The following is a 26,063-nucleotide window of genomic DNA, read 5'->3' as shown; positions in this document are numbered from 1 at the left end:
AAATAGGGACCGATTGCTGTCGAGGCATCAAGGGACACTTTTCAATTCTCAACATCTCGACATCGAGCGCGCATGCAATACACCGGCACGCGCGATCAATGGACGCCCTTTCTGTATACTATTTCTTCTAATAATGCTCTTCACGCTTATAGAGACGTGCTGAGTTCCCACCGCGGGTCGCCATGGTGGCTTTTGACCGCGGAGTGCGGAGACTTTTCCTCCTCTTGACCGCTGTAGCTTTCATCGTTCTTCTTACGAATATTTTCTTACTGTCCGGGACCGATGTGCGGGAAACTATAAAAAGCATACCTATTCCAGGGCAGGAGAAGGAAACAGGACAAAATGTGCCCCCAGATCCCAACGCAAGTTGATCCTCAGAGTGGTCCTAGAAACACACTGACATTGTCTGCCAGCGTCCCGAACCCCCTTCGACGGATGTAGATCCTGGAAATTTTGAAGATCACGCAGCTGTCAATGATAACCATCCGATTGTTGGGTACATGAAGGAGGCCGATGAGAAATGGCAAGCATACGAAGAGGAGAGGTCCATGACTTTTAAAGAAACCGTTTCAAAGTATAGGAGGAAATATGGGAGAAATCCGCCGCCAGGGTTCAGAGATTGGTACAAGTTTGCCAGGGAGCGCAATGTCCACAACGTCGATGATTTCGCTCAAATCATGGATGATCTGCGGCCTTTCTGGGGAGTCGAACCGTCTGTCATTCGATCTCTGGCCGCGCACATGCATGAAGAAGAACAAAATGGCATATCAGGAATATTCATAAGAGACGGGAAATTTTGGAATACAACCAGAGCAAACTGGCGGGCAGAGACGTTGGTAGAAATGCTGAAGCCGTTCGTGGACAAATTGCCAGACATGGATATTGCCATGAATCGCTTGGATCAACCTCGGCTCGTTGTACCTTGGGAGGATCTGCAGGTTCTATTGAAGAAAGAAGCTACAACTAGGCAGATATATCCTGATGCTGCTGCTGAATGGACCACAAACATGACTGGATTTTACAAGGTTGATGACCCAAATCCAATCATCACGGACCCGAACTTTTTCCCGGCTCATGGGAAGCAGTACATGGACATTGCGAAGGCTGGATGCCCCCCAGAATCTCATGCTAGAGACAGGAAGTCCACCTTGACCTCGGCGGAGGCGCTATATAAGGATCCCAACGGTGGTTTCGTGACCAACTTCAATCGCTCTTCTGACCTGTGCACTATTGGACCTGAGATTGAGGACAAGCATGGTTTTCTATTTGCTCCAAGCAGCGTAGTAGCCAGCAAGTCTCTTCTCCCAATTTTCGGAGAATGCAAGGTCAACGTCAACAACGATATTCTATTCCCAGCAAACATGTATTACAGAGACGACGAACGCTATACCTACGATGGTAAATCTGACTATCCGTGGGACGATAAAAAGGAGACCATAATTTGGAGAGGCGTAACATCAGGAGGAACTAACACCGCCGACAATTGGGAGAGGATGCACCGCCAACGACTCGTCCGGCTCTTGAACGGCACTGTAATTTCCGATAAAGACATTCGAATTATGAACGAAGACCCTGATCATCAAGGAAATTACCGAAACTTCAAACACTTCAACGCCAGCAAGTTTGCCTTGGATCACACTGATGTTGGCTTCACGGAGCCTGCATCCTGTGTCCCGGATTGTTCTTTCTATGACAGTATCTGGACCTACAAGAAAATGACTACTCTGAGTGAACAATTCAGATCAAAATACGTTGTTGATGTTGATGGTCACTCATTTTCAGGAAGGTGGCGTGCCTTCGTCCAGAGCAGGAGCTTGGGCATCAAGGCAACAATATTCAGGGAATGGCATGACTCGCGAATCATCCCCTGGAGGCATTTTGTTCCTCTAGACAACCGTTTCGATGAGATTTATAGTCTTTTGACATATTTCATCGGCCTGGGGTCCCCTTCAGATGCAGGAAACAGTGACATTCCTTACGTTCCGAGGCATGACTTTGAGGCCAGGAAACTGGGACGGCAAGGGAGGGAATGGGCAGCGAAGGTGCTGAGGAACGAGGATATTGAGGTAACAAGCCCACCTTGAAACAATAGTTCCATGACTAACTCGCTGACAGATTTATCTTTACCGCTTGATGATAGAGTATGCAAGAATTATCGATGATAACAGAGACAGAATCGGCTATTCAGGGGATGGAAGCGAGCTTGATAAATACGATGCAAAAAATTCCGTAAGTTTGTCCAATGGTGGCATCAACGCCGGACACGACGGAAAGGAAGGGTACACATGATTAGTGTTGAAAGCGTGGCGTTTGGGGTCGTCATACTGGTGTTGTACTTATTCATTGTACAGTAGCCGTGGAATGAAACATTTCCAATGTTCAGAATTTTCTACGAATTTTTCTATGCTCCTTGATATCAAATGGCCGTCGAGTATCACCAAAGTTACGTTTAGCCTCAAGGAGTCTACTTCCAAGCAAATCCAACCCAAGCAACCATCTCTACTCCCACACTCCCTTCCCTCTCATCATAAGCTTCGAGTTCCTTCACTTCCTCCTTCAGCACACCCGTCAACCTCGCAAGTTCCTCCTCACTGTACCCTTTATAAAACATATCCTTCACACCCATCAAATTATCCACCAACTTCTCCAAACTCCCAGCTTCCATCCGCCCCTCGACTCTCTTCACAGTGACGCGGTTCCCGAATCCCGCATCCTCCAGCCGTTTCATGAGCCAGGAGCCTCGGGCCCATTCTTCGGGAACATCCCAGGAGTAGGGTTTCTCAGTGGGACGGATACGAAGAGCCGCTGCTTCTAGAGGGCCCGCGAAATTTCGTTCTATCTACTGTCAGTAGAGCTTCACCCTCTCAGTCTCATTCTCGAACAACTATAGTTGTTGGAGCATGGCTCACAAACCCCCAATGAAAAGGGTATCATACGAGCCCAAGTCGTAACAACAGCAACACCTCCGTCCCCCAAGACCCTCCAAATCTCCTTGGCAATCTTCTGCGGCCCAGACGTATCTTCAGTGCCAGGCGTGAGCCCGAAGTTCGTCACCACGTGACTGAACACCCCGTCCTCCACGCCTTCCAGTTCCCTGGAATCAACGACCTTAGTCTCAACGTTTTCCCATCCCTCCTTTCGAGCTTTCGCTCTGAAAGTCTCAATCATGCCTGGAGCAAGATCCGTGCCGAGGATACGGACATCCGGGTGTTGACTTTTGATGAGAGAGGTGACGATTCCTGTTCCACATGCGTTGTCAAGAATGTAAGAGGAAGGAGTGATTGGGAAGGAGGTGAAGAGGTGGTCAGTGAGAGCAAGCTTGGCGATAGATAGAGTAGAGTTGCCGGCCATCTTATCATAGTTATTACTGTATGTACTGTGGAAGATTGATGAACCTTTTGATGCAGAAGCAGTTGCCATTGTTAGTGATTTTCTTGTTGTTGGTACAGCTATGGTTGTAGCTACGGCTATTGTCTTGAGGGTCATGTGACCTCGCGTCGCATGCGTGACTCTACCGGTAGGCTAGTCCCAATTAGGCTTAGCAGATTTAGGGGAGCAGTCATTAATACCACGATACTGCCCTCCCTTCTTCAAGAATCAACCCAACCACCGATAAACGCAACTAGCATTCCACGATTACGTGACAGCGCTACGCGTTACAGGTGAACCGACACTTGTCAACTGTGTTAAGATTTTGGGTGACTTGAGATTTGGAAAGTGCTCGGATAGCATGTTATCGGATTTGAGAAGGTTTGAATGTGTTTATGTAACATTTGAGGCCGTATGGTAATGCCTCCGTGTAAGTTCCCGAAGGGAAAGTGGTAGCACGTGACCGGAGACTTTCCGGGGTGAAAGGGACTTGGGACCCTTTGAAGGGAATAAAAGTCTCCGGCCTTTATTAGATGTAAGCTCAGGATGCATTTAGCCTTACGTTTTGATGCATTGGTCATCAGGAAACTGAAGAAGTTGTGCAATTCGGGACCGGAGCCTGTGGCCTGTGGCCTCGAGCGGAGGGCCGGTGGGAATCCGTACTGTGGTCATTACGCTGAATGTTCATTCACAATTAGTACAATAAAGGCATTGAAGAGTCGAATGTTCAAGTACGCTTCGGTACGATACATTCTTCCCCAAGATGAATATTCCCAGCCAGCCTGGACATTCGCTACCCCATTGCTCCATGCCAAGTGAGACTTTTACTCGTCTTCATCGTACATTGTTCCAGCATTCCAGCATATGTGGTACATTTGCCCTCAACCACCACAATTAATCATACAAGCATTTGTGGGACATTCCTCTTAGCTATCGCACATTGTTCCAGAATATGTGGGACATCCAATTCCAATCTCACACCATTGTTCAAGTACTAAGCAAGACAATCACCTCTTCTTCAAGCTCAACCTCACCTTCAATGTTCAAACAACAAGTGGCACATTCACTTCCCATCACTTCGCTTCATTGTTCCAAGACAAAACGGGACATTCAAATGGTATGATCAACGGTCTATTCAACTCTCTACGTCTAAAGCATCACTAACAAATCCACTGCTTTTAATAAACCAACGAAGATCCAACGCAGCAATCACCCGGGGTATCTAAGTACAATGAAACAAAGCTTGCCAATCAAACCCAGGCGCCTACCCATCAACTCAGCGACACAGCACCTGGCAAACCGGTGACCTAACGACACGGCAACACAATGACAACTCATCCCTCCATCATAAAATCATCCGCTCGCTCCACCTGCGGACCACCAAAATTCCAAGCATTACCAAAATCCGGCGTACCGTCCGCTCCCCGAGGAATGTGCGTATGGACGGGGTTCAAGAACACAGCTCCCAGCATGCTAGGGGGTCCGACGGCAGGACGGTAACCAGCAGCAATTAGAGCCGGCGACGGCGACAGCGACCGGCTTGTAATAAACGTCGGATCGGGAATCTCAACAGCTGGCGATGGTGCCAGTGACCGCTCGAGTCGCGAAGCCTCAGGTCCCAGCGGCTCTGGTGACTGATCCCGAGACGGGCTGAGGAGATTAATGACCTCCCTCGGCTGCTCAACGACAATGGTATCCTCCAAATCATCTCCTCCTTCCTCGGAATCCACCTCCATCTGGTATCCTTCGCCGAACAGTTTCACCAGGAAGCACACCGGGAAGTCGAATCTGCAGTTGGGGCAATTCTTCCGGATGCTCGGACTGGATCGTGCGAGCCATTCCTTTAGACAAGTCTCGCCGATGACCTGTTGGCAGCAGATGATGAGCTTGAGGCCCTGCTCTGAGGTTCCCTCTGGTGTCTCGGTATCAAGGGGGTCTTGGCAAATATTGCAATTCTTGCCATCCGCAGGAAGGTCGGAGTTGTCCATCCGCTCGAAGCAAACTCGCTCTCGCTCTTCCTTTCGGATTTTATCAATGACGTGCAGACGATCAGCCATCAGAAGTCCGCAGAGGACTTTGACACCGTAGCCTGTGCTTTGGATATGCACTGCGTTTCCTTTGACCTTGCCGAATGTGGTGGTCTCCTCCATTAAGCCATAGACTTCTTCGTACTTCTGGTGGAAATTACAGAGGTGCTCCATGATCATAATGACAGATTCTCGGTCTTTCAAAGATTTGTATGGAGCTGTCTCTTTCATGATAACTTGTATCGCTGCAGCCCACTCTGCTAATGTTTCTCTCATGATCCTTTGAATGGTTGTGCCGAATTGCATCGTTAACCCCTCTTCCATTGGAGAAAACTGGCCAAGGAAGGAAAGTGGCTTGCTGTGCAGGTAATCCTTGGTTTGACGCCGAGCTGACTCATTGAAGCCTTTGCATAGTGGCAATACATCTTGGGATTTCGGTGTCCACACCTTCCTGAAAGACGCAGAAATCTATTATCTACCTGTCAGTGCATGTCCACAATGTATTAAGTGCCTATAGACAACGAGGAAGAGGCTGATTATTGACAATTTGCAAGAAGGATAGGGATAATGAACCAGACAGTGACTTACGGGTTGCTCTGTTGTGTGCAAAGGCTTGTTGCCACGTTCCGATACAGTGATGCCATACTCCTTCAGCACCCACAACATGGCTTCAATATCCTTGCGACATAAAGCTCCATTGCCTCGGTCCATGACCCAACGCCAGTGAAAGCTCCAAATGTCTTCGGGCTTGAATTCGATGCCACTAACCTTCTTGATCTTCAGCTTGATGCGGTCGGCAGACCAGCCGCTGCAATGTGCCAGAGCCAGGAGGAGACCGGTATCACGGCAAGACAGGATGGCAAGGTCTCCATCTTCATTCCGGGTCTTCATTTGAACTCCATTGCAAAGCTTGTTGATGGTGCGGGGGGATCTTCGGGGTGCGAGTACGTCGGAGGGTAGGTCTGCCATGTTGTTGTGCTGAGGACTTGTTGATGTGGTAGTTAGTTTGGTAATTGAATCGTTGAGAGTTCGGTTGGAGAGCAAGGAGGTACGTCAATGACGCATAGAGCAAATTCACCGATTCAAGACTGGGTGTGAATTAGGAAGGAGAGCCGGTAGTACAGGCTTAGGCCAGTTATTTCTGAAGGAAGCCAGTGAGAACGATAAGGTGTTGCAAGGTGAGCGGTAATAAAACTCGGCTATTGGAGTTGCTTGTTTGAGTGCCGGTTTGATTATTGATCTATGAAGAGCTCAGTTGGGAAGTAACGAGAAGTATCGATGACTCAAAAGACTTCTCAATTCTCAGAATTTGGGTGTGAATTGAAAAAGCTGGTCGACGAGATTGGAATTGGCAGATGCAAATTGTTGGCAAAGGAAAGCTTGTGGAAAAGACTTAGTGGTCGAGAGACAAGCGGCCAGGAAAGACTAATTCCACTAAGTTGTTGTAATAGCAAGGAGGTGATAAAACACTCAACTCCTAGTATTGTTGCCTTAGTTGCTAGATTGGTCACTGAACTGTGAAGAACTTGGTTGTTTGGAAGCCAAGAGGGATGTCGATGGCTCAATGACATCTACAGTTTTGAGACTGGATGTGAGTTGGGAAAATCTAGCAACTGCAATTGAATTTGGCACATGCAAGTTACAGTAACAAGCAAGCCTTTTAGTAAACTCTTTGTTGCTGCAACTCCAAGACGGTGGTGATGAACACTCATTTGTTCGTACTCCGAGACGGTGGTGAAGACTTAGCTGCAGAGAAAGAAGGAGTTGTTCCAGGTTGCCAAGGAACAATGGAAAGAAAAGAGCAGTAGCTGTCTTAGACTGCTAAGGAACCATGGGGAGGCAAAGGTGGAGATTGAAAGCCGGGAGTTAGAGAAGAAATGTTGTTGAGGTTGAAGAGGAGAAGTTGAGCCGCCGTTGCTTTGTTTCAAAAGGGGAATTAGGCGAGTGTACTATTCACGCTTCCGTATCCAAGAATCGAAGGAGCGATAGACGAACAGATAAAAGATTATTGTGACTTGTTCTAGGAATCGAAAGAACGATATAGCCTTTAGCGAGCTTTCACACCTTTGTCCAGGAATCGAAGGAACGACTAAGGCTAATAAACAATTCTCAGCTCACTAAAAATCAAAGGAATGGCTCATGCTAGTACTCACCTATACCAATTTCCAGGAATCGAGGGAACGACCAGCATCAGCCCTCACTGATTTGTTTGCCAGAAATCGAAGGTATGACTTAGGAGGCAACTCATCTCAAAACATTCTGCGGAAATGAAAGAACGATTTAGGAGGGCGTTTTTGGCCACAACATCTCCTGGATTCGAAGAAACAACTAGGAAGGGTGCACAGCTCATAATTCTTAGAATCGAGGCAATAGCTCGGGAAGGGTACAACTCACACCTCTCTTTAGGAATCGCAGAGATCGAAGACTTAGGGGGTGGGAGCGTGGGTCGTAGTACTCGAGGTTGTAGTACTAATCGAAGGCAGAGATGACGGCAGTTTCAAGAAAAGAAAGTCGAAGTTCTAGGTAATAAAGGACGCCCTTTTGGGAGGCTGTCTGGTATGGTGGGTGGGTACCCATGAGAAGCGAGAGAGAGGTCGGTGTTCTGTCGAGGTATAACAGCAATTCCAACCGCCGAGTCTGATGCCTTGCGGCTTTCGAGTATACGGATTCATAGTTCGGCACAGAGTGGAGCCAAGCAGTCTGTTGGGAGGAGTCGGAGCCTCGGTTTGGTCTTACGGTATCGTGGCATTCTGGCGCCCGCCAAGTGATGGATGGTCTGACCTGCTTAGCTCCCCCAGTAAACTTGAGTGCTGTTGCCTAGTAGCTTCGTGACAAGTCTCAGATGTGAGGTAGCTCTGGTTGGTCACAATCCACGAGAGTCGTGCGGTCGAATAGATTCTTGAAGGGATCTTGGCTGTGAGGCGAATGTCATGGTTACAATCGACCAGAGTCGTGTATTCGAATAGACTCAGACATTGGATACCCGGCCGAGGCCGCCTCAGGAGAGGGCGAGGGGATTGAGCAACACAGGCAGAACTATGCTACCATACCATCGGAGGCAAAAGGGTACGAAGTCTACCGGGAAACACAGAGAGAGAGAATAAGCTTGTGCGTTGCAGCTGAGAAATCAGATGAGGAGCCAAAGGCGCACCGGTTGAGTGCTAGTTCTCATGCCCACTTCTACGGCTTCTCTTCCCCCCCCTTTTCAGGCGAGACGGAGGCCGGGCCTGTGATAGTGACTCGCCGCATTATCAAAGAATCAAAACTGCGACGAGATTCTGTATTAAGAAGTGTTATATGTTTGTGTTTGAAGAGCATCGCTTGGTGCAAGAACCCACTGTCTTGTCCAGAAGCCAAGATGTGATGAACGCTCTGTACGGGGAGATGTGTTTGTGTCTTGCAGGGGAATTTTGGCTATAAGTAGCTTGATCCAGGACTGGATGGCCTAAAGGATTGAGGTCAGCGACTTGAAGTAGCATTGGAAAAGGATGCTGCTTCAAGGTGATAAGCTATCTGGCAATGGAATGAGAAATAATAGGGAAGGAATACCGGAGTGGACTCGAGTCTGGAAAAATCTTGCAGGAGAACTGTGGCCAATGTTGTGGGATTCAGCTGTGTCGTAGAATCGAAAATGCGCTGGAAGATTGGCATAGTTTCAGAGGATCTCCATTTGAGAGGTGAATGGGCTCAGCTCTTGAGACGTGGGGCGCCCTTGCAAAGATGAAGCTGGTCCAGCAAATTAAAGAGAGTAGGAGCGCTGGGAGTTGAAGTTCGTATCTTGATGCTGAAAATGCCGTTAGCGAGGCTCGGTTAAGGGTGAAGCTCCTGAATAAGAAGGGCCAACCAAGCTCCATGACCTAGAGCCTGAAAAAGACAAAATTTATGGTGGAAAGAGAGGCTGAAATTTCTTGTAGGTTGCTTCTCACAAGGAGAAATGGCTAGTGTTGGAACCAAGTGACTAGAAACTGCCGAAGGAGGACTCGAGGATCTTGAACATAGGCCTACAGTGCTCCCTCCACAAGGACCAGCGGAAGCGAGGATGCATTCCTATTGATGCAATATTGAGCTCAGTGGCTTTGTGACGTGCCATCTTGGTCGTAGGTCAAAGGGAGCGGAAGTCTGGAGACCCCGGAGTCTCTGAAGAAGAAAGGGAAGCTGAATTCAAAAGAGGCTCCGATAAGGATCTAAGAATTAATTCTGAGATAGTCTAGATGCTACAAAAGTGAGCGAGAGGTAAGAGCTGTCAACTTCTTAACCTCGCACTGATTCATAATGAAATGGCTACAACGGTGGACAGTCTCCATGACCCCTGAGGCTCCTTGCTCTGCCCCTGAATGCTCACGTGGTTGAGAAAGCTACTGGTCAAAGGAGATACCGAGGTATCCCCAAACCTCAACGGCAAACATTCAGTCGAGTGCATAGAGTGCGGGATGTGGCCAGTGTGCCACGTATGTGATCGAGACTCCCTTGTCACTCACTTGAGGACCTGCTTCGGTGACAGTTTCTCACACTCCAACTCGAACATCTGGAGTTATGACAATATCGCACTTGGATCCACCTCTCCCGGCTGGTTGCGGATCAACTCGAGACCCTGAAAAGACGGCGGGTGTGCCATTTCGTAAACCTGCATCCCGTGCGTGCAGATCCCCCACTACGAATTTCATTGGCGCCGAGTGGCTGGCCCAAGCAGGAGTTCGAGAGCGTCTCGCGTTCGCAAAGGTGCAAAATGCCCAGCTTGGTTGAGTTGGACTTTGCGGGAGGAGCGGAGGAACGTCCGGTCATGGTTTCTGAGGTTCAATGGATTCATCGTGAGATCTACGCAGCTCATCAATGAATTTACTTGACGGAGAGCGTTCTTGTGTTCGGAGACGGCTGATCATTACCGTGTGGCTGAAAATGACGACGTTGGAGGTCGATGGTGGTGTTCTGGAAGTGTGGCAGAGGATTTCAAATTTTTGTCCGGCAGGTCCTGATTCACCCTCAATCGAGAAGGTCGGACCTGAAAAGGGGGGTTGGTCTCAAGCGATCGGCAGCCGGGAGACCGTCGGAATTTGACAGGACGACGCTCAACACTCGTAATTGCTGCTTCGGGGCGAGTCTATTGTCAGCAATGTTTCTGAAAGACTACCTGTGAAGCTGTAATCGATAAAGAATTATAACAAAGAAATAACTAAAGTTTCACTGGGAGTTTCCCCGACAAAGGACGGGAAGAACTTCAAGCTTCCGTTTCAGATGGCTAATGTGATCTCCTGGGAAATGGCCGCCAAACACTCCTTAATTTTCACATCAGGGTTTTCTCGGAAATTGGTCTATATTCCTCGTCTCAGGGGCCGAGCAAGGCTACCAGCTCCCTGAGTCCGTGAGAAAGATTACGGGATGAGATAAATGGGAAACGCCGTCTTTCAATCAACTGTAAACATACGGCGAACCTGCGAGTGACGCAGCACTCGGCACTCTTTTTCCCTGCATGACGTTTGAAGAGCAAGAGAAAAGGCTGCGGCGTCTGGCAGGGGGCACACTGGGGTTGCCATTATTCGCAGAACTTCGGCATCTTTCTCTATGGCGGCGTACTGTGAGTGTGGATTCGTGGAATGATTTTCAATTATCAGGTGAAAGCATCGCGATTGGGCGATGCATAGATTACAGTATTGGGACGAAAGATCCTTGATGGTGGCTGGTACCTTTTCTCGAGCCTTTCTCACTCGCCTCCGAGATCTGGAGTCAGCAGGCCCTCGCTAGCATCATCCTCCACGATTACTCCCTTGCCTTTTGCGTCGCAAGTCCGGGGTAATACTAATATTGCCAGCCAGGTCAGGATAAAAGACGTTCCGGGTCAGGCTCGATATCTGGGGTTATCGGGTCGTCGGTCAGGAAAGTAAGGATCCAGGGGCGAGTAGGTGATGAGGATCGCAGGATCAGTTTCGTAAGCCCACCTGTCTCTGAACTTTCTGAAGCAGTGAGGCAACTGAGTGATGGGTTTCCATTCGATCGGAGATTAATTGAAGTGCCATCCTCTCCAGGGTTGTGGCCCGACTGCCTCGAACGTTTCCTGCAGTTTGAAGCCGTTGTGTTTTACGAGTGTAAGACCGACAGGCCAAGAAGCCAGCCTTCGCATCGGACTGGCTCGGTGCGGACAATCTTTCTTCAGGATGTCATCTCCTCGCTGCAAACCTCAGCTCCAGAGGAATTCCGTGCCTCTCCCGAGTGCCATCCTTCTCCGTAGCGCGCAAGAATGCCCAGCGTCCTCCCCGAGCCCAGCAGGCAGTGTGGAGCCGAGCGCGGCAGAGCCTTGCAATACAGGAGCGATACGGCAAAGCTCTCCGATCGAGTCGCTTGGGCGCGGCAATTCGGTGGCCGGACAGTACTCGGTATTGGCATAGATGGGGCTCTAGTTATAAATATCTACAGCAGCAGCAGAAATGGCCTTCTCCATCTCCATCTCCACGTCCATGGCCGGTTATCAAAGCACAGCGGCTGTCTTTCGAGGCAGTGTTGGCGGCACTCGCTGGGCATGCGGTCCGGATAAGTTGGTGAGGCATCTGCCGCATATCAGGAAACAGTTTGATCGCCTGGTGAGGCACGGCACGAGGGGAGAAGATCCGCACTGGACTGGATGACAGACGACGGAGGGGTGGCTTGAAAAAAAGCTGGGGAAACCAGGGTCTGGAGCCAGGGGGCCTGTCCCAGGAATCGCCAGGAATCGCCAGGAGTCGCCAGGATCAGCCACTAGCCCTTGGCTGGGCGGTCTTCCATTGGGCGCGGCGCAGGACAAGGGGAGAGCGACGACTGCGTGTGGAAAGGTGTGCAGGCGGCAGGCAGACGACGGCGCACCTTCTCTCAACGTCCTGCATGAGGGGGGCTGCACTAGTGACGCTGCGCTACTGACACTCCTGGCACGCTTCAGAGCTGGCAGCCTGGCACTTCGCGGCCCTCACGGGCCATCATGGGCCATGACTTGGCCGGGCGCCGAGTGGAGGGACAGCGCGTTCGTTTGATCGGTTGTGCAGCAGTTCGTGTCTTTTCCGGCGTAGTCTCGTCGTCGACGCTGGTGGGCTTGTGGGCCGTGGCCGTGGTCCAGCGCCATCCCCTCCCATCCTTGCCCCATCCCCTGCTCCCCTACCAGCCACCAGCCCAGCCCACCCTTCCCGGCCGAGGAGTCGCATATCACCTGAGCAGCAAAAGCCCTCACGACTCGCCGCGACGGAGCCGGTTGTCAGTCTGGCCCGAGAGGCAAGAGCCAAGAGCCACGAGCCAAGACTCAAAAGCCACGAGCCACGAGCCATGAGCTAAAGAGGCAAAGGAAGCTTTGCCGCAGGAAGCACTTATCCATCCACGTTCCGCAGCGCAGACTCTGCATCCCCAGATGCATGCATGGCATACCTGGTGGACGGCATGCGCGAGTGGGCGCCGCCATCATCGGCCGCGGATGCCTTTTCGCTATCACCGTCATCGCCAAGCAAGGTACAGGGCGAGACTTCGCGGTGTGATCTGCCTGATACAGTCCAGTCCAGTCCAGTACATTACAGTACTTATCAAGGCTGCCGCTGGGGGACTCGCTATCTAATCGCTGTATGGGGTACGGGGTCGCGGGTAAGTACCCGTGGTACTTGTCTAACTCTCTGGTATGTACGAACGCATGGATCACACGCTGGCCGAGCTGTGGAGTTGGGGCCCAGTAAAATCTAAAAAAGTGCCTCGGGGACTGAGAAGGAAGTTGAGAGAGATTACGAAGGGTACCGTATGTCCAAGAGAAACAGACCCCAAGTCGGGTTTCTGGAAGACGCTTTTCCTCGTCGTTCGACGCAGGACACAGGTCACCGTCACAATCACACATCCAGCCATCGCCGCTCTCGGTTTCTCGGAAGGGAAGCTGTGCATGAAGAGTGGATACCGAGAAGCAGTCCCAGATGGAGTCGTACTGTAGTATTTGGTGCTCTCTCAGTGTGCGGCTTTTCCGCTGATGCGTGGCCAATTGAGCTCGCAAGGCCAACCTCCTGCTCTGCTCTGCTCTGCTCTGCTCTGCCCCTATCCAGCATGTACCAGGTGTGTCTGGTGGTCGGAGTGACGAGTGACGAGTGACCTGGCTACGACACAGTGCAAGCAGGGCCGGCCGTGCTGGGGACTCCAAGCAGCACCATGCTCAAGGACTTTGAATAAGAAGATTTGTGAGCATGGCATTTTGCAGGAAACCTCGTGTCGAAACACATCTTGACTCACCCTGCTCGTCCACATCGGATTAACTGCATTGTGGTACTGTATGTATTAATATCCATTTAGCAGCGGCAGTCTCTCCACGAGGCACGAGCTAAACTCTCGGCCACTCAGGAGGCCGTGCTGGATTGCCATTTCTCGCGGGACCCGGTTTGGACCTGGCCTGCTACTGTACTGTAGTATTACTGTCCTGACGGGCTCTTCCATGCCTTGTCTGCGCAGCCCTGCAGCCCTGGCCCTGTCGTATATCGTGCATTTTGCACCTCGTCGATTCGAGGCCACCGCTTGAGAGAGCTGCTACTCGTACTCCCGCCCATTTTGTCATGTGCCCTGCCAGCCAGACTGGAACCCCCAGAGAATTGCTACAAGTAGCCCTGGAAACTCGCGGGCCTGGGGCCTGGCTTGGTTCTACTGTGCTGTACTGTGCGGTTCTGTGCTGGATTTCCAATCTCCCATCTCCTCTTATTCCCAGATCGATCCACAGTGCAGACTATGCCAGATCAGACAACGCTTGCTGCCCCCCCAGTCCCCCAAGCCCGGACTCAAAATCGTCGTCTCAGAGCAAGTGGAGCGCCAATTAGCATCCCTGCCGACCTCCCAGTGCATGCTTTGCCCTTCTGAGAGCGGTCATCCAGGTCAACCAGCCCCCGTCTGGGGCTCGAGTTTCTCTCTCTGCCTGCCTCTCCATAATTTTCAGTGGGCCCTGTGCAACTGGTGCTGCGCTGCTGGTGCTGGTGCTGGTGCTGTTCTGGTGCTGCGTGGACCGTGGTACTGTTTGCTGCTTGCTGCTGGACCCTCACTCTTGCTCCTCGCCCTCGCCCTCGCCCTCTCGTCTCTCCCTCGTTTCCGCCTTCTCCAGTTTCGCAGCCGGCACGCTGCCCCAATTGTGACGGCGCGGACAAGCCAAGAGACCTCGCGGCCATAGCCCACTGGACCTTCTCCGCGTGGAACCAGCGATCGTTGAACCACTATTGACTGCCTCTCTCAAAAGCAAGTCGACGGGCACCGCGCTCAAACAGAAAGAAAAGCGTGAGGCATCGCAGGTACCGACGACGACCTCCTGGGGCTGGCCATCGATTCACCGCAGCTCCACGCAGCGCACCACACCTCTCAACCCCCCGGGCGCGTTCTCGCTCACCTGGGCCGAAGTGGCCAGGATTCGGCTAAAGCTTGCAACTTGCAACGGCTCTCAGTGTGGTTGCATCAGCGAACCGATAAGTGGAAGACTGCAAAGGCCTGCCTGCACTTTCCGTCCTGCACCTCTGCCTTTCTTTTGCTGCAAGTCCCCAGTAACGGACCCGCCAGGCCTTGGCCATTGGAAAGCCGTGAGTTCATTGTCCATCCATCCTCATCCTTCCATTGCCACGACCGCTTTTGCTTTTCCGCCATGAACGAATGAAGTGTTGAAGTCCCTTTCAATAGCATGCGAGACCAAACTTCTGGAAGCCGTTTCCTCAACCTCGACCGTTCCTTCGACGACGACCATCTCGGACGACGATGCTGAGCGACTCCACAGCTCAACATCCGCAGCAACAGCCTCTCGTTATGCCCACAGCAACGTCATCCAGTGGCGGTGCGGCCAATGGTGGGATGAACAATGGAGAGAACGGTATGCGATCTCCCAATGCTTGTTCTTTCTGCGGTGCAATGCGCACGAGCTGAGCTTGAAATTGCTTTTCTCTTGTCCTACGATGTGTAGAAGTCCGAGCTAATCCATTGCTCCAGGTGCGTCGACGAGCTCCAAGGCCGTCAACAACTTTCCCCCACCCAAAACCGACAAACCCAGACCTCATGTATGCGGTACTTGCCAAAGATGCTTCGCCCGTTTAGAGCATCTCAAGCGTCATGAGAGATCACATACCAAGGAGAAGCCATTCGAATGTCCAGAATGTGCGAGGTGCTTTGCCCGCCGGGACCTTTTACTGCGGCACCAGCAGAAACTCCATATGACGACCACGCCCTCTTCGAGACCAAGAAACCGAAGAGAGAGTGCTGCGAGCAGCACTGCCGGTCCAAACAGAGTACGAAAAGGCTCCATTGCCAATGGACATCAGGCCGCGACAATGAGGCCAAGAGCCAATACAATCGGCCATGTTGACGGAACCCGTATGCAGATGATGGCAGCTGTAGATGTCAATGTCCAAAGAGCTAACCTTCAAGCAACCCACAGCCGTCATCCAAGTCTACCCGGACCTCCCATGCAAAATGATTATCATTTCGGTGGGATGTCTTCTGCTCTAGGGCAGCGGGGTATGCAGCATGGGCTTCCAAAGCTAGAAACACATGGTTTTAACAACTTGGATTTCGGAGGGGGTCTCAGAACTGCACCTGTCCACGGCTATTCAGAGGTGGATTTTGAGCGCCTGCTCTTTGGTGGCCCAGGCTCTACGATAAACCCGAATGCATTGCACTACAATGATTCCCCGCAGTCGATGGTAATTGATACTGCATCACCATATCACCACGCTTTTCCAGATATGTCTGCAAGTCAAACCTTGGAAGAAAACTTTGACTGGATGAATGGATTTGAACATCAAATGTCATTCCACGACGCCAATGACCAGGCACTCGATGGATCCTCACCCTCTGCTATAAGCACTGCTAGTCAGAGTGGTATCAGCGAAGTCATGTTGGATGGTTCAAACAACCCAGCACAGTCTTCGGCATCCATGTGGCAACAGTCAATGATGGCTCCTCCTCTTATGACACCCAATCCGTTTGCTATGGACCTTGGTCATACAGGATTCCATGATATGATGAACGGTGGGCCTATGTCTCCCCATAGCCTGCCTCACAGAAATGCGAACGACCCCTATTTCTCGACACCACCACCATCCATGAGCTCGTTAAGTCCATCTCTGATGCCGGGTATCACGACTCAAAGCTTTCACCCACCAATGAATCTCGGGCCGGAAACCCCAATCTCGATGAATGGGAGCACGAGTTCTATTCTGCCGCTCGCCACAATTACAGATTCCACCCGACAAGCTCTCCTTGCTGCTCTCGCACCGTGTACGCCATTCGGAAGCCGAAAATATTCCTTTCCAGCAACCAGCTCACCTCTTTCCCCTCATTTCCCCGGACGAGCGAGTATCGCTAGTGATGCAACACGTAACCTTCCCAGTAAGTCATGTCTTGGCATCAATGCAGGCCCATGAGTTTCGAAACAAAAGTTGCTCGAAGCATCCATGCCGAGAGTGCTATTCTTGGATTCCAAAGCTTCGTTTTTGGAGATACAAATAATTCTGACTTTTTCCCAGGCACACACGATCTTCAACGTTATGTTGGAGCTTACATTCGCTACTTCCAACCCCACTTACCATTTCTTCATATTCCGACTCTTTCTTTTGACGTTCCGACTTACGGGAATGATGGCAGAGGTCATGCCGGCCTCATCGGTGGACGGGGTTGCCTCATCCTTTCTATGGCGGCGATTGGTGCATTATACGAGATGGAGCAAGTCCAGTCGAAAGACTTGTTCGAGTCAGCGAAGAAGATGATTCAACTCTACCTGGAAGAGCGACGTAAGGCCGATGTTCGAAAGGCGGATCACCGGAAAGCTAGTCATGACCATGGCCGCCGGTCTCCTGAGAACTCTGTACATACGCCAGTTTGGCTTGTTCAGGCAATGTTACTCAACGTTGTCTATGGACATAACTGTGGCGACAAGACTGCAGGTGATATTGCTAGCACTCATTGTGCCGCTCTTGTCAGCCTTGCTCGAGCTGCGGAATTGCTCAGACCACAGTCTATGCATGGTTCCACCCAGGATGTCCAGATGGGCGAAGAATCGATGTCTCCCGAAGACTGGAATACCGGTAGAGCTAAGAGTGACATCCCAGAGGATCAGCAGGAATGGTACAACTGGAAGACCATTGAGGAGCGAAAGAGGACTCTTTATGCCGTTTTTATCCTGTCAAGTCTCCTGGTTTCTGCATATAATCATACGCCTGCGTTGACAAATTCGGAGATTATGTTGGATTTGCCCTGTGATGAAGAATTCTGGTCCGCCGATACAGCACAAAGTTTTTATTCCAGAGGTGGTTCTAGGATGGCGGATCACAATCATGTTACCTTCCACGATGCTCTGGGCGAGCTCTTACGTACCAGTGAGAAGCAACAACAACAACAACAACAGCAGCAGCAGCAGCAACAGAACGCGCATGGGCAAATGTTCGGATCTCCTATTATGCAAGATCTTCCGAAGGTAAGTTTTAGCAGAGCAGTTGGATCGTTAACCGCGAGACCGGATTTTTTAGTCAAATGCTGATACAGTCAACAGAGCGATCTGAAGCCGAGCACATTTGGTTGTCTTGTCTTGATCAACGCCTTGCACAACTATATTTGGGAAACACGACAAAGACACCACAACAGGGTCTGGACTAACGAAGAGACTGAGAAGATGCATCGCCATATCGAACCAGCTCTGAAGGCTTGGCAAGCTGCGTGGGCGAGCAATCCTCATCACAGCCTAGAGCGACCAAATCCGTATGGATTCGGACCGCTTTCTGCTGATAGCATCCCGCTTCTAGATCTTGCTTATGTCAGATTATTCGTAAATCTTTCTAGATCGAAAGAGAAGTTCTGGCAAAGAGACTGGGATGGAATGGCGGAAGAGCTCTCACGCGGTAGCGAAATAATCCAACACGCAGAGCATTCGCCCGAGTCTAACGCCGAATCTTCGGATCCATCCGAAACGTCTGCGACCAGTTCCGTCTTCGTTGATTCTCCTCCGACATCGACATCCTCGCCGGAGTTCAAAGCTAGTCGACTCCCTCCAGGATCCCTTCACATGAGCCAGTCAGTCTCGACATCCAAGCGTGAGCGTCACCTACGCAAAGCCGCCTTTTATGCCGCAGACTCGCTCTCAATGTCCGATAAGCTGGGGGTGACTTTTGCCGACTTTACGTCTCGAGAGCTCCCGTTGCAATCGGCCATGTGCGCTTTCGATTGTGCTCAAGTACTCGCGGAATGGGTGGCAACAGTTCAAGAACGAGTCGGCCGCTATCTGGGCATCCTTGGAAAGGATGAGATTGATCTCAGCCAAGTGCCAGGCATCATGCTTCTCGAAGAAGAGGACTGCAAGCTGCTCAGCAAGATCCAGGAAGTTTTGAACAGTGCCGAGATCAAGATGAATTACGAGCTAGCTGGCATGGGAGCCGTTGCTCAGATGAACGCTGCTCAGAGACTACCCGTGGGAGATAACAATGGCTACGGAAGCAAGATTTTGAAAGTCACGGCCTACATGCTAGATAAGGCCGCCGTGTGGCCTGGTAAGCATTTCAAGTTCGACTCTTTGATGTTCTCCACTAATTCTCTCCCAGTAACACACCTCATGGCACGCAGTCTGGAGACACAAGCCAACCACATGCGGGCCCGAGCTGAAGACTCGGTGACCCAGCGTGGATAATGGCCACCTTCCTTGCTTTTTTCACAAAAGGGATAAAATATTCCAAAACCAGGACCGGACCCGAAAATTTACAACCAAAAGTACTAGTATATTCTGTCGAGTATCTTCTGTAAAAAATTACCCACATATGGAGTGGCGGGACCTATTTGTGCATCTCGCTACATTTCTCGGTCCGTCTGTTACCTTTGCACCGGTGCATATGGGCGGATTGCTGTTCCTTGCACCATTTTCCATTTCATGTTTCTCGGAGGCACGAATCTCAAGACGAGTTACGATTCCATGATACAACACGAAACGCATTAATGGATGCCTCCGCGAAACATCTTTCCTTTTCTCAATTATACACTTCAAAGGCACGGAATTTGAAAATTTCCCTTCTTTGCGGATTGTCAATAATACACAAACAATCTCATATATACATTCGCTGGCCCTTGTTTGGACCTTCCTTCTGGTATGGCTCAAGCTTCGATCCCTGTTCGACTAGGGTTGCTCTGGAGCGGTCGAGATTCTTCAATTGCTGGATAGCGATACAGGATTACCTTGATTTGTTTGCTCGGCTTGTTCGGTTGCTTGAATGGCACGGCATGGCGCGGGATTGGGTTGCTTTCGGATTTGATGATGGATGATGATGATGAACACTTGACCGGAAGGACGGAGCGAAAAGGAGAACCAATTGCTCTTTTCGCTGTTGTTTTAAGGTAATGGATGAACATGGGTGTGGGGGCCAACGGAGACGGCCTTCAAACACGGGCGGCAAAAAGGGGTGATGACGGACGGATGGTAAGGTTCATGGTCGATTGGCTGAGCTTGCAAACAGGAGCATCGAATTAATGCTGTATGTACTGTACAGACAAAACGAAAACTCACCACGATTGACATGCTCCCCTCCCTACTTCCCAGCCTTCTCTGCATCTAAACAAGGTTCCGAAGAACATGCTCTAACCGCAGGAACGTCCCTTATCCTCCTCATCCTCCAATAGGCTCTTGATGAGCATGCAACTCTATCTGCCGGGAGGCACCCCGATCTCCGAAAGCCCCAGCCAGCCCCAGCCAGCCAGCGCCAGATCTCAGAAATTGACTTCTTCCAGCCGATGCACTGGAAGCACGTTAAACGTAAGCTCTACGACGCTGTGGCTTCCTTCTAGATCATTTCTGTGACCCTCTGCATGTTCTCCCTCCCTCCTTCCGCGCAGAATCCGGGGAACGGACTCGTTGGTGCCGCAATTACAATAATAAGGTCTGAGGATGATAACTCAGCCTGTTCCGAGACCCCAACATCGGTACATCCCTCCCTCGCTCCTTTAAGACATTGTTGTGAGACTATGGAACGGTGCATGTACAGCTGGAGCTTCTATCACATTTCTATTCTTTCCTTTGCCGGAGATGGAATCGCGAATCGGGAAAGGCTAAATGAGCAGCTTTCCCAACTTGGCTCGACATCTTTCTCTTTCTCCAGCCGAGGAAGGATGGTGTGCATGGCATGCCTGTCTTCGGACGGGGTACGAGAATGGCAGAGGCTTTTGTCGGGCCAGCCGGCACATGGGATGCAGTCTTGGGATAGTAGTGCGAAGAAAGTTCGTCTTTCTTGGACTTCTAGCCATCGAGACATGCAGGCGAAGTTCTCGTGATCTGAATCCATTGGATGTAGTCCCGTATTGTGGTTGGACAATCGTGGCGCCGTGGCGCAAAGCACAAGGCTGAGCGGCGTCCCCGGAATTGTGATTTTCGTTGCATGCAGCACCTCCAATGCCTCCGTTCGCATTTTCCTGTAGCTGCTTGCTTTTTGCGGGATCCAAAGCTTGATGTCGGCAAAGAGAGTGAGGCATTGGCTCTCTCGCCTACACTGCTGCATTGGGTGGAACCGGCAGGGGGTCTGATCAATGAGAGCCTCTTGTGATGCGTGGTGCAACCTCAACCATATGTACCCATAAATGGCGCAGGTGGTGGTGATCAAAGTTCAGCTGAAGTCATGCCCTTTTTCTATTGGTATTGTGTTACGAATGCTTTCTCGAGTGGGACCCGGATTGGCGCTATATAGATGACAGGTTGTGCCTTCTTCTGAAATCTGATATCAGATCGATGGATCAGTGATCGCGCCTTACTTAATCGAGGAATTAATAAGAACAGAATCCCCATTTCCAAAACGGAAGTCACAGCAAGGCTGGAGATTTTGAATGATCTCGTTGATCTTTCGACGTACTAAGAGTGCTTTCCGTGCCGAGACTCTGGGTCCCAAAGCTGTCATTCGAGCATCCTTTTCAAGAGCAGAGCCTCGAAGAAATTTCACGTCAAGCACTGTCATCCTAGCTGCCATGAGTTCAGACCAGCAAAATACAGTGCCTAAGAGAGCAGTAGGGAAGAAGTTTGTGATTGCTTGCGATGGTGAGTTTCACTTAATCTCAAGGTCTTCAAGGGATGCTGACAGTTCCAAGGAACTTGGATGGTGAGACTTTTCATGAGCGTCTCCTCACAAAGCAGAGTCTGACATTCTCACCAAAATAGAACAGTGATTCAGGAGTCGACAGTACAGCTTTCGCTCCTCCCACTGCACAAGTCCCAACAAATGTAACACGCATCGTGAGAGCACTCAACCACAGAGACCAAAATGGTATTCCTCAAATCGCATTCTACCAACGAGGGGTCGGTACAGATAGCGACGCGGAAGACAAGCTAGTGAGCGGTCTCAGTGGCGACGACATCTCTGAACATATTCGAGAAGCTTACGCTTTCGTTGCAAACAACTTTGATCCACAAACGCAAGAAGATCTGGATGACGCTTCGAAACCCATTGACGAGATTACCATTCTAGGATTCTCACGCGGTGCTTACACGGCAAGATGTATTGCGACGATGATCACTGATATCGGACTATTGACCAAAAAGGGAATGGAGAATTTCTGGGGTATTTTTGGGGACTGGATGAAGCAAGACATGAAGGGAAATGAGAGCGAGTGGTTTAAGTCGGCCTATGGGAAGTTCGTTCCGTTCACGGATCCAGAGTATCGTGGAACTCTGATTAAAGTGAGAGTGAAAATTTCGGAAAGAGCGTGTAGCTGACAATGAGCAGGAAAAATTAACGAGGTGGGGAATGCCAATTCGTGCAGTGGGCTGCTGGGATACGGTCGGTAAGTGGAATATTGTCAGAGTTCAGCTCCAGTGTTGCTGAACAGATTCGACTAGGTGCTTTGGGAATTCCTCTGCCTTGGAGCGCCGAGAATGTCAAGCCCTACTCCTTCGTCAACACCAAGGTCGCTCAGCACGTACAGCACGCCTTTCACGCACTAGCAATTGATGAGCATCGGAATCTCTTTTCGCCAACTCTGTGGGAGCAACCGGATGAGCCACATAAGCTCAATGTACTCAAGCAGTGCTGGTTTCCCGGATCCCATTCGAACATTGGTGGCTCTTGGCCAGACGCTGGCATTTCCAACATTTCCTTGGCCTGGATGATCAGCCAGCTAGAAGATACGGATGGAGGAATCCTGTCTTTCGACCCCGAATATCTGAACTTTGTTCAAGATCTTGCAAACAAATACTATACCAAAGTTGGTGAACCTATCAGACCATGGGGCTTTGGCAAGCTGTACGATTCTTCCATTATTGATGGTGCAGTTACTTTCACCGAAGCAGTCACACCTATCACCAGAACTCCAGGAAGATATCATCAGATAAGCTTAGAGGATGGAAAACCAACGATGAAACGATTAATGGACACGAACGAATGCATCCATCGATGCGTGAGAGTAAGGATTGACGCCGGTGGACCGGGAATAGAAGAATTGGCTACGACTTCGGTCACAGGCAAGATATTCAACCTTGTGAAAGAACAAGTTGGCATACACTCCCAAGTCAAGAAGGAATTGGCTACGTACGTAAGTTCAGCTTTGACGAACTACGAATTGCAGCAAGCTCCGAGCGTGAAAGTCGAGGTCGATCATGCCTATGCAGGATCAGGGGGTGTATTCTGGAAAGGGAAAGATGGGTTGGGGGACTTGCCCGAGGATACACTTGGAAGGACGGAGATCAGACTTTTGCAGAGGAGCGCGGAGAGGAAATCTTAGAGCAACGTGGCATGAGAACAGAGTGATGCCGCTAAGGATGCAGAGAGTGAAGGGTTCCATAACTCGAGGGACATTTGAGCGCGGTCGGAATTTTCGAGAGCATGCGGCAAAATTGGAAGATGGGATAGCAGCTGACTCTGAAGAAGATTCTTGGGAGCGTGGCTATTTCTTCTGCTTGAAGATGTCGATCTTTAGGGAGAATCCTGAGGCCTTACTGGGATCCCGAATGTTTTTTTGTTTTGTTTTTGGGCGATGATTTGCTTATATGCATATTGTTTTCCTTCAAAACCATAGGAGATAAATCGAAGCGTGTTTGAAGTCATCTTGTCTCTATGGTATCGCCGGTGGGAGAGCATAGGTGAGTTGGGCATCTTGGTGCAATGTCTAGTTTAAGCCAATAGTCGTGGCCAATTGGACGTCAATCAGGAGAGGGAGGTGTTCTGACAATGCGGAGGTCCTTGGCGGAATTGCAGTAGAGATTCTGTCGAACAAGGCCGCACAACCGTAGCGGATATCGAGACTCGGGGTGACACCAAAGTCTCCAAAATCACATCAAAAGGTAACAAATCCCATCGCTCTTCAATCAGAAAGGAACTTAAGTCTCCACATTGCAAGCTTCTTACATGTAAAAGCCTTATTTGCTCGGATTAGGCTCTTCGCCTCGCGAGGACAGAGGGAAAGCCTTGGAAGGGAGCGTGACCGAGTATGAGAATTTTGAGGGGCCGATTGGCCTTGGCGATTTTCATGGGAGGGACGGGATTGGATGGTGGCGAGATCTTTGGTGGAGAGGAAGATTGTAGGGACGTGGGAGGGAGATGGGCTGGAAGATTCCTGGGCTTTTGGGAAGGAGCAATCGTTGTTGTGGAAGGGGGCCGGGTGAGAGACTTAAGGGGAAGGGGCGATGCCAACGAACCCTTTCTCGCGGCTGGCTCTACTCATGTTATCTGAGGTGGCTTGAATGAGGCTTTGCAAACGAGAAAGCTTGGGTCATTAGTCAAGCCTCCAAGGAAAAGTCTATTTGAAAGAGGAGTTTCAATCCGTGGATTCGAGCTTCTCTTTGTCCTAATGAAGGGAGCGATAGCGAGGCCGTTAAGGAGCACTTGTTTCGTCACTCGATGAATGAATTTACAACTGACAACACTTGTCACATCCAGGACTCATAGGAATAAGGAATGTGCTCTATAAAACAAGTCTATTCTCAAAATGCAAAACGCCGTGTCATAGGGCATTCTTCCCTGAAAGCCTTCCACCAGGCCAAAAGCACTCGTCCACCAAAACTGCAGCGCACCAATATCTAAACATTATGTAATCTTCTCAACCTCCTGCTGCCCAGCAATATCCCTATCCAACGCCGCCACAAAGTCCCTAGAGAGTTTCTCATAACTCTCCTGTAATGTCGTCTTGATAAAGCCCATCAACATCCTGTTGCTCGTGACCTTGCCAGTCTTCTCAAGCACCGGCCCCTTGCCTTCCTCCTCCGTAGCCTCCCTAACAACCCACGTAGTAATAGAATGAACACCCATCGGTGCATGCGTGATGCTGACCATCCCACTGGGTGTATTTTGGATGCTACTCTCATACGTAATCGTATCCGGAATAAACCTGCTTGCCCATCCACCCCGCCAGCTTCCACTCTGTGCCTCTCCTTCTGCGGTCCCACTCTCCATCGCTTCAACGATCTCGTAAACGGGGATAACGCCATCGTATTCGCCGGTTGCAGGGGGCTTATTCTCTGCTGGAACGTGCTTAAAGAAGGCGACTGAGGAGGATTCAGGGAGGAGTTTGTGTGACTTGAGGATCGGGTTGAGGGCCAGCATCTTCTCGTTCGAGTGCAGCAGGGAGAGGGCTTGTTGGATGGTGATATTGGGGCCGAGGGGCGTGACGGTTTCGACGGTCGTAGATGTATTAAGAACTGTGTGATTGTCAGATGTGCTGGCTGAGAGAGGTTGGTTGGGCTTACTTGAGGACATGATGGCGGTTGGCCCGTGGAGGGATCAGATTCGGGAAGTATTGTTGAGGAGTTGGAGATGGTTGTTTGGAAGAAAGGATTTTTGGATCGAGAAAAGAAAGAAGAGAAGATTCCGTGGATATTTGGAATTACTTAGCTGGTGAGGTTAGGGGGCATGAAAGGAAAGATGGAGAAGTGAAAGGCCGTGACACCACTGAAACGCGAACACCAAAAGAGAGCGGCACAGGCTTATCAGAGGTCCTGGCGCAGTAGCCACAACGAAACCAAAAGTCTTCACAACAGACTTGAGAACTGTTCCGACGCCAGAGGATTCACAATTTCACAGCCGCGCTCTTCGGCTGCGTTTGTTCTTGAACCATCGAGGCGAGGTCAATGGCTTAGGTGAGCTTGGCGGCCGACAGCTAGGACAGCCTCATTAGTTTCCGAATATAAACCGGTAATGTTTACTTTCAAATCTGCATCAGAGAGGGAAACATCTTGAAAGTAAACAATCATTTTCCTGCCGAAAAGTTGACTTGGGATCCAAGACACGTCGTCCGTCTCGTTGTGGAGCCCCGCATCACATGTCCCAGCCCCCCTTTCACAATTCTGGCATAATTAGTGCACAATAAGCAAGCATAACCCACCCATTCGATATCAGAATTTCAGAAAAACTCATGATATTGAGAGATGTCGAGGGGCGACGTTGCATTCGGACCTTTTGTGGGTTGGAATTGCCAAAGAATAACAAGGATAACACGCTGATCATCTTTAAAGGTGTGTGTTCTGGCCTCAGCCGTTAGGTCGATTCCTGCTGCTGCTACGGATCCTCCACCTCGAGCTTTGGTGAGGGGGTATCATCTTTTGCTGATCATTTTCTGGAAAGCTGCAGAATCTTCCTGACAAATTTTCGATCCTCTTCTGACTTTTTGGCACTGTAACTGCAAGTTGCGCCCAGATCCAACGCCTGGTCATCAGCGGCCCGCTCTCATTGAAGCTCTTAGGAAACCCAATCCAAACCAGCTCGGGACACATCT

The 26,063-nt window shown here is 50.4% G+C and overlaps 10 protein-coding genes across 11 annotated transcripts; 4 read left to right on the top strand and 6 right to left on the bottom strand.

Moving 5' to 3' along the window:
* Window positions 1-182: 182 nt before the first annotated feature.
* K444DRAFT_531134 (glycosyltransferase family 90 protein) lies at window positions 183-2,289 on the top strand (the record flags this gene model as incomplete). Its single annotated transcript, XM_024874959.1, has 3 exons — window positions 183-366; window positions 442-2,066; window positions 2,116-2,289. 3 exons carry the CDS (start codon window positions 183-185, stop codon window positions 2,287-2,289), a joined length of 1,983 nt encoding a protein of 660 aa, XP_024736013.1.
* A 175-nt stretch (window positions 2,290-2,464) lies between these two features.
* Window positions 2,465-3,351, bottom strand: K444DRAFT_653295 (S-adenosyl-L-methionine-dependent methyltransferase; the record flags this gene model as incomplete). Its single annotated transcript, XM_024885869.1, has 2 exons — window positions 2,465-2,835; window positions 2,937-3,351. 2 exons carry the CDS (start codon window positions 3,349-3,351, stop codon window positions 2,465-2,467), a joined length of 786 nt encoding a protein of 261 aa, XP_024736012.1.
* Window positions 3,352-4,567: 1,216 nt separating this feature from the next.
* K444DRAFT_664248 (uncharacterized protein) lies at window positions 4,568-6,365 on the bottom strand (the record flags this gene model as incomplete). 2 transcript variants are annotated; one of them, XM_024886938.1, is made up of 2 exons in its annotated part: window positions 4,568-5,864; window positions 5,985-6,365. In XM_024886938.1, 2 exons carry the CDS (start codon window positions 6,363-6,365, stop codon window positions 4,704-4,706), a joined length of 1,542 nt encoding a protein of 513 aa, XP_024736010.1. In that variant the 3' UTR covers window positions 4,568-4,703. The 2 variants fall into 2 exon arrangements, with proteins under 2 accessions (XP_024736010.1, XP_024736011.1); XM_024886939.1 differs by lacking the exon at window positions 5,985-6,365 and having other exon boundaries at window positions 4,568-5,108.
* A 6,219-nt stretch (window positions 6,366-12,584) lies between these two features.
* On the bottom strand, window positions 12,585-13,326 carry K444DRAFT_424109 (uncharacterized protein). Its single transcript, XM_024872728.1, has one exon. It carries the CDS (start codon window positions 13,228-13,230, stop codon window positions 12,655-12,657), a length of 576 nt encoding a protein of 191 aa, XP_024736009.1. The 5' UTR covers window positions 13,231-13,326; the 3' UTR covers window positions 12,585-12,654.
* Window positions 13,327-13,789: 463 nt separating this feature from the next.
* K444DRAFT_630728 (uncharacterized protein) lies at window positions 13,790-14,530 on the bottom strand (the record flags this gene model as incomplete). Its single annotated transcript, XM_024883257.1, has 2 exons — window positions 13,790-13,949; window positions 14,202-14,530. The coding sequence occupies 2 exons, from the start codon at window positions 14,528-14,530 to the stop codon at window positions 13,790-13,792; spliced, it is 489 nt and encodes a 162-aa protein (XP_024736008.1).
* An 870-nt stretch (window positions 14,531-15,400) lies between these two features.
* K444DRAFT_473201 (uncharacterized protein) lies at window positions 15,401-15,553 on the top strand (the record flags this gene model as incomplete). The annotated part of the gene is made up of 1 exon (XM_024872903.1): window positions 15,401-15,553. A coding segment is annotated over one exon (153 nt), but the record flags the coding sequence as incomplete, so codon positions are not given.
* Window positions 15,554-15,724: 171 nt separating this feature from the next.
* On the top strand, window positions 15,725-19,017 carry K444DRAFT_530628 (putative transcription factor TDA9; the record flags this gene model as incomplete). Its single annotated transcript, XM_024874916.1, has 4 exons — window positions 15,725-16,730; window positions 16,868-17,814; window positions 17,890-18,880; window positions 18,932-19,017. The coding sequence occupies 4 exons, from the start codon at window positions 15,725-15,727 to the stop codon at window positions 19,015-19,017; spliced, it is 3,030 nt and encodes a 1,009-aa protein (XP_024736006.1).
* Window positions 19,018-20,162: 1,145 nt separating this feature from the next.
* On the bottom strand, window positions 20,163-21,030 carry K444DRAFT_423845 (uncharacterized protein). The gene has a single exon (XM_024872724.1). The coding sequence runs from the start codon at window positions 20,867-20,869 to the stop codon at window positions 20,372-20,374; it is 498 nt and encodes a 165-aa protein (XP_024736005.1). The 5' UTR covers window positions 20,870-21,030; the 3' UTR covers window positions 20,163-20,371.
* On the top strand, window positions 21,031-23,174 carry K444DRAFT_423846 (uncharacterized protein). The gene is made up of 5 exons (XM_024872725.1): window positions 21,031-21,399; window positions 21,450-21,460; window positions 21,520-22,038; window positions 22,085-22,142; window positions 22,198-23,174. Exons 1-5 carry the CDS (start codon window positions 21,192-21,194, stop codon window positions 23,076-23,078), a joined length of 1,677 nt encoding a protein of 558 aa, XP_024736004.1. The 5' UTR covers window positions 21,031-21,191; the 3' UTR covers window positions 23,079-23,174.
* Window positions 23,175-24,202: 1,028 nt separating this feature from the next.
* On the bottom strand, window positions 24,203-25,337 carry K444DRAFT_423893 (uncharacterized protein). The gene is made up of 2 exons (XM_024872726.1): window positions 25,039-25,337; window positions 24,203-24,990 (listed from the first exon to the last, which is right to left on the bottom strand). Exons 1-2 carry the CDS (start codon window positions 25,046-25,048, stop codon window positions 24,380-24,382), a joined length of 621 nt encoding a protein of 206 aa, XP_024736003.1. The 5' UTR covers window positions 25,049-25,337; the 3' UTR covers window positions 24,203-24,379.
* Window positions 25,338-26,063: the final 726 nt, after the last annotated feature.

This window comes from Hyaloscypha bicolor (genome assembly GCF_002865645.1).
Source record: "Hyaloscypha bicolor E unplaced genomic scaffold K444scaffold_87, whole genome shotgun sequence".
Taxonomy (NCBI): Eukaryota; Fungi; Ascomycota; class Leotiomycetes; order Helotiales; family Hyaloscyphaceae; genus Hyaloscypha; species Hyaloscypha bicolor.
This window is presented reverse-complemented; position numbering and strand designations above follow the sequence as displayed.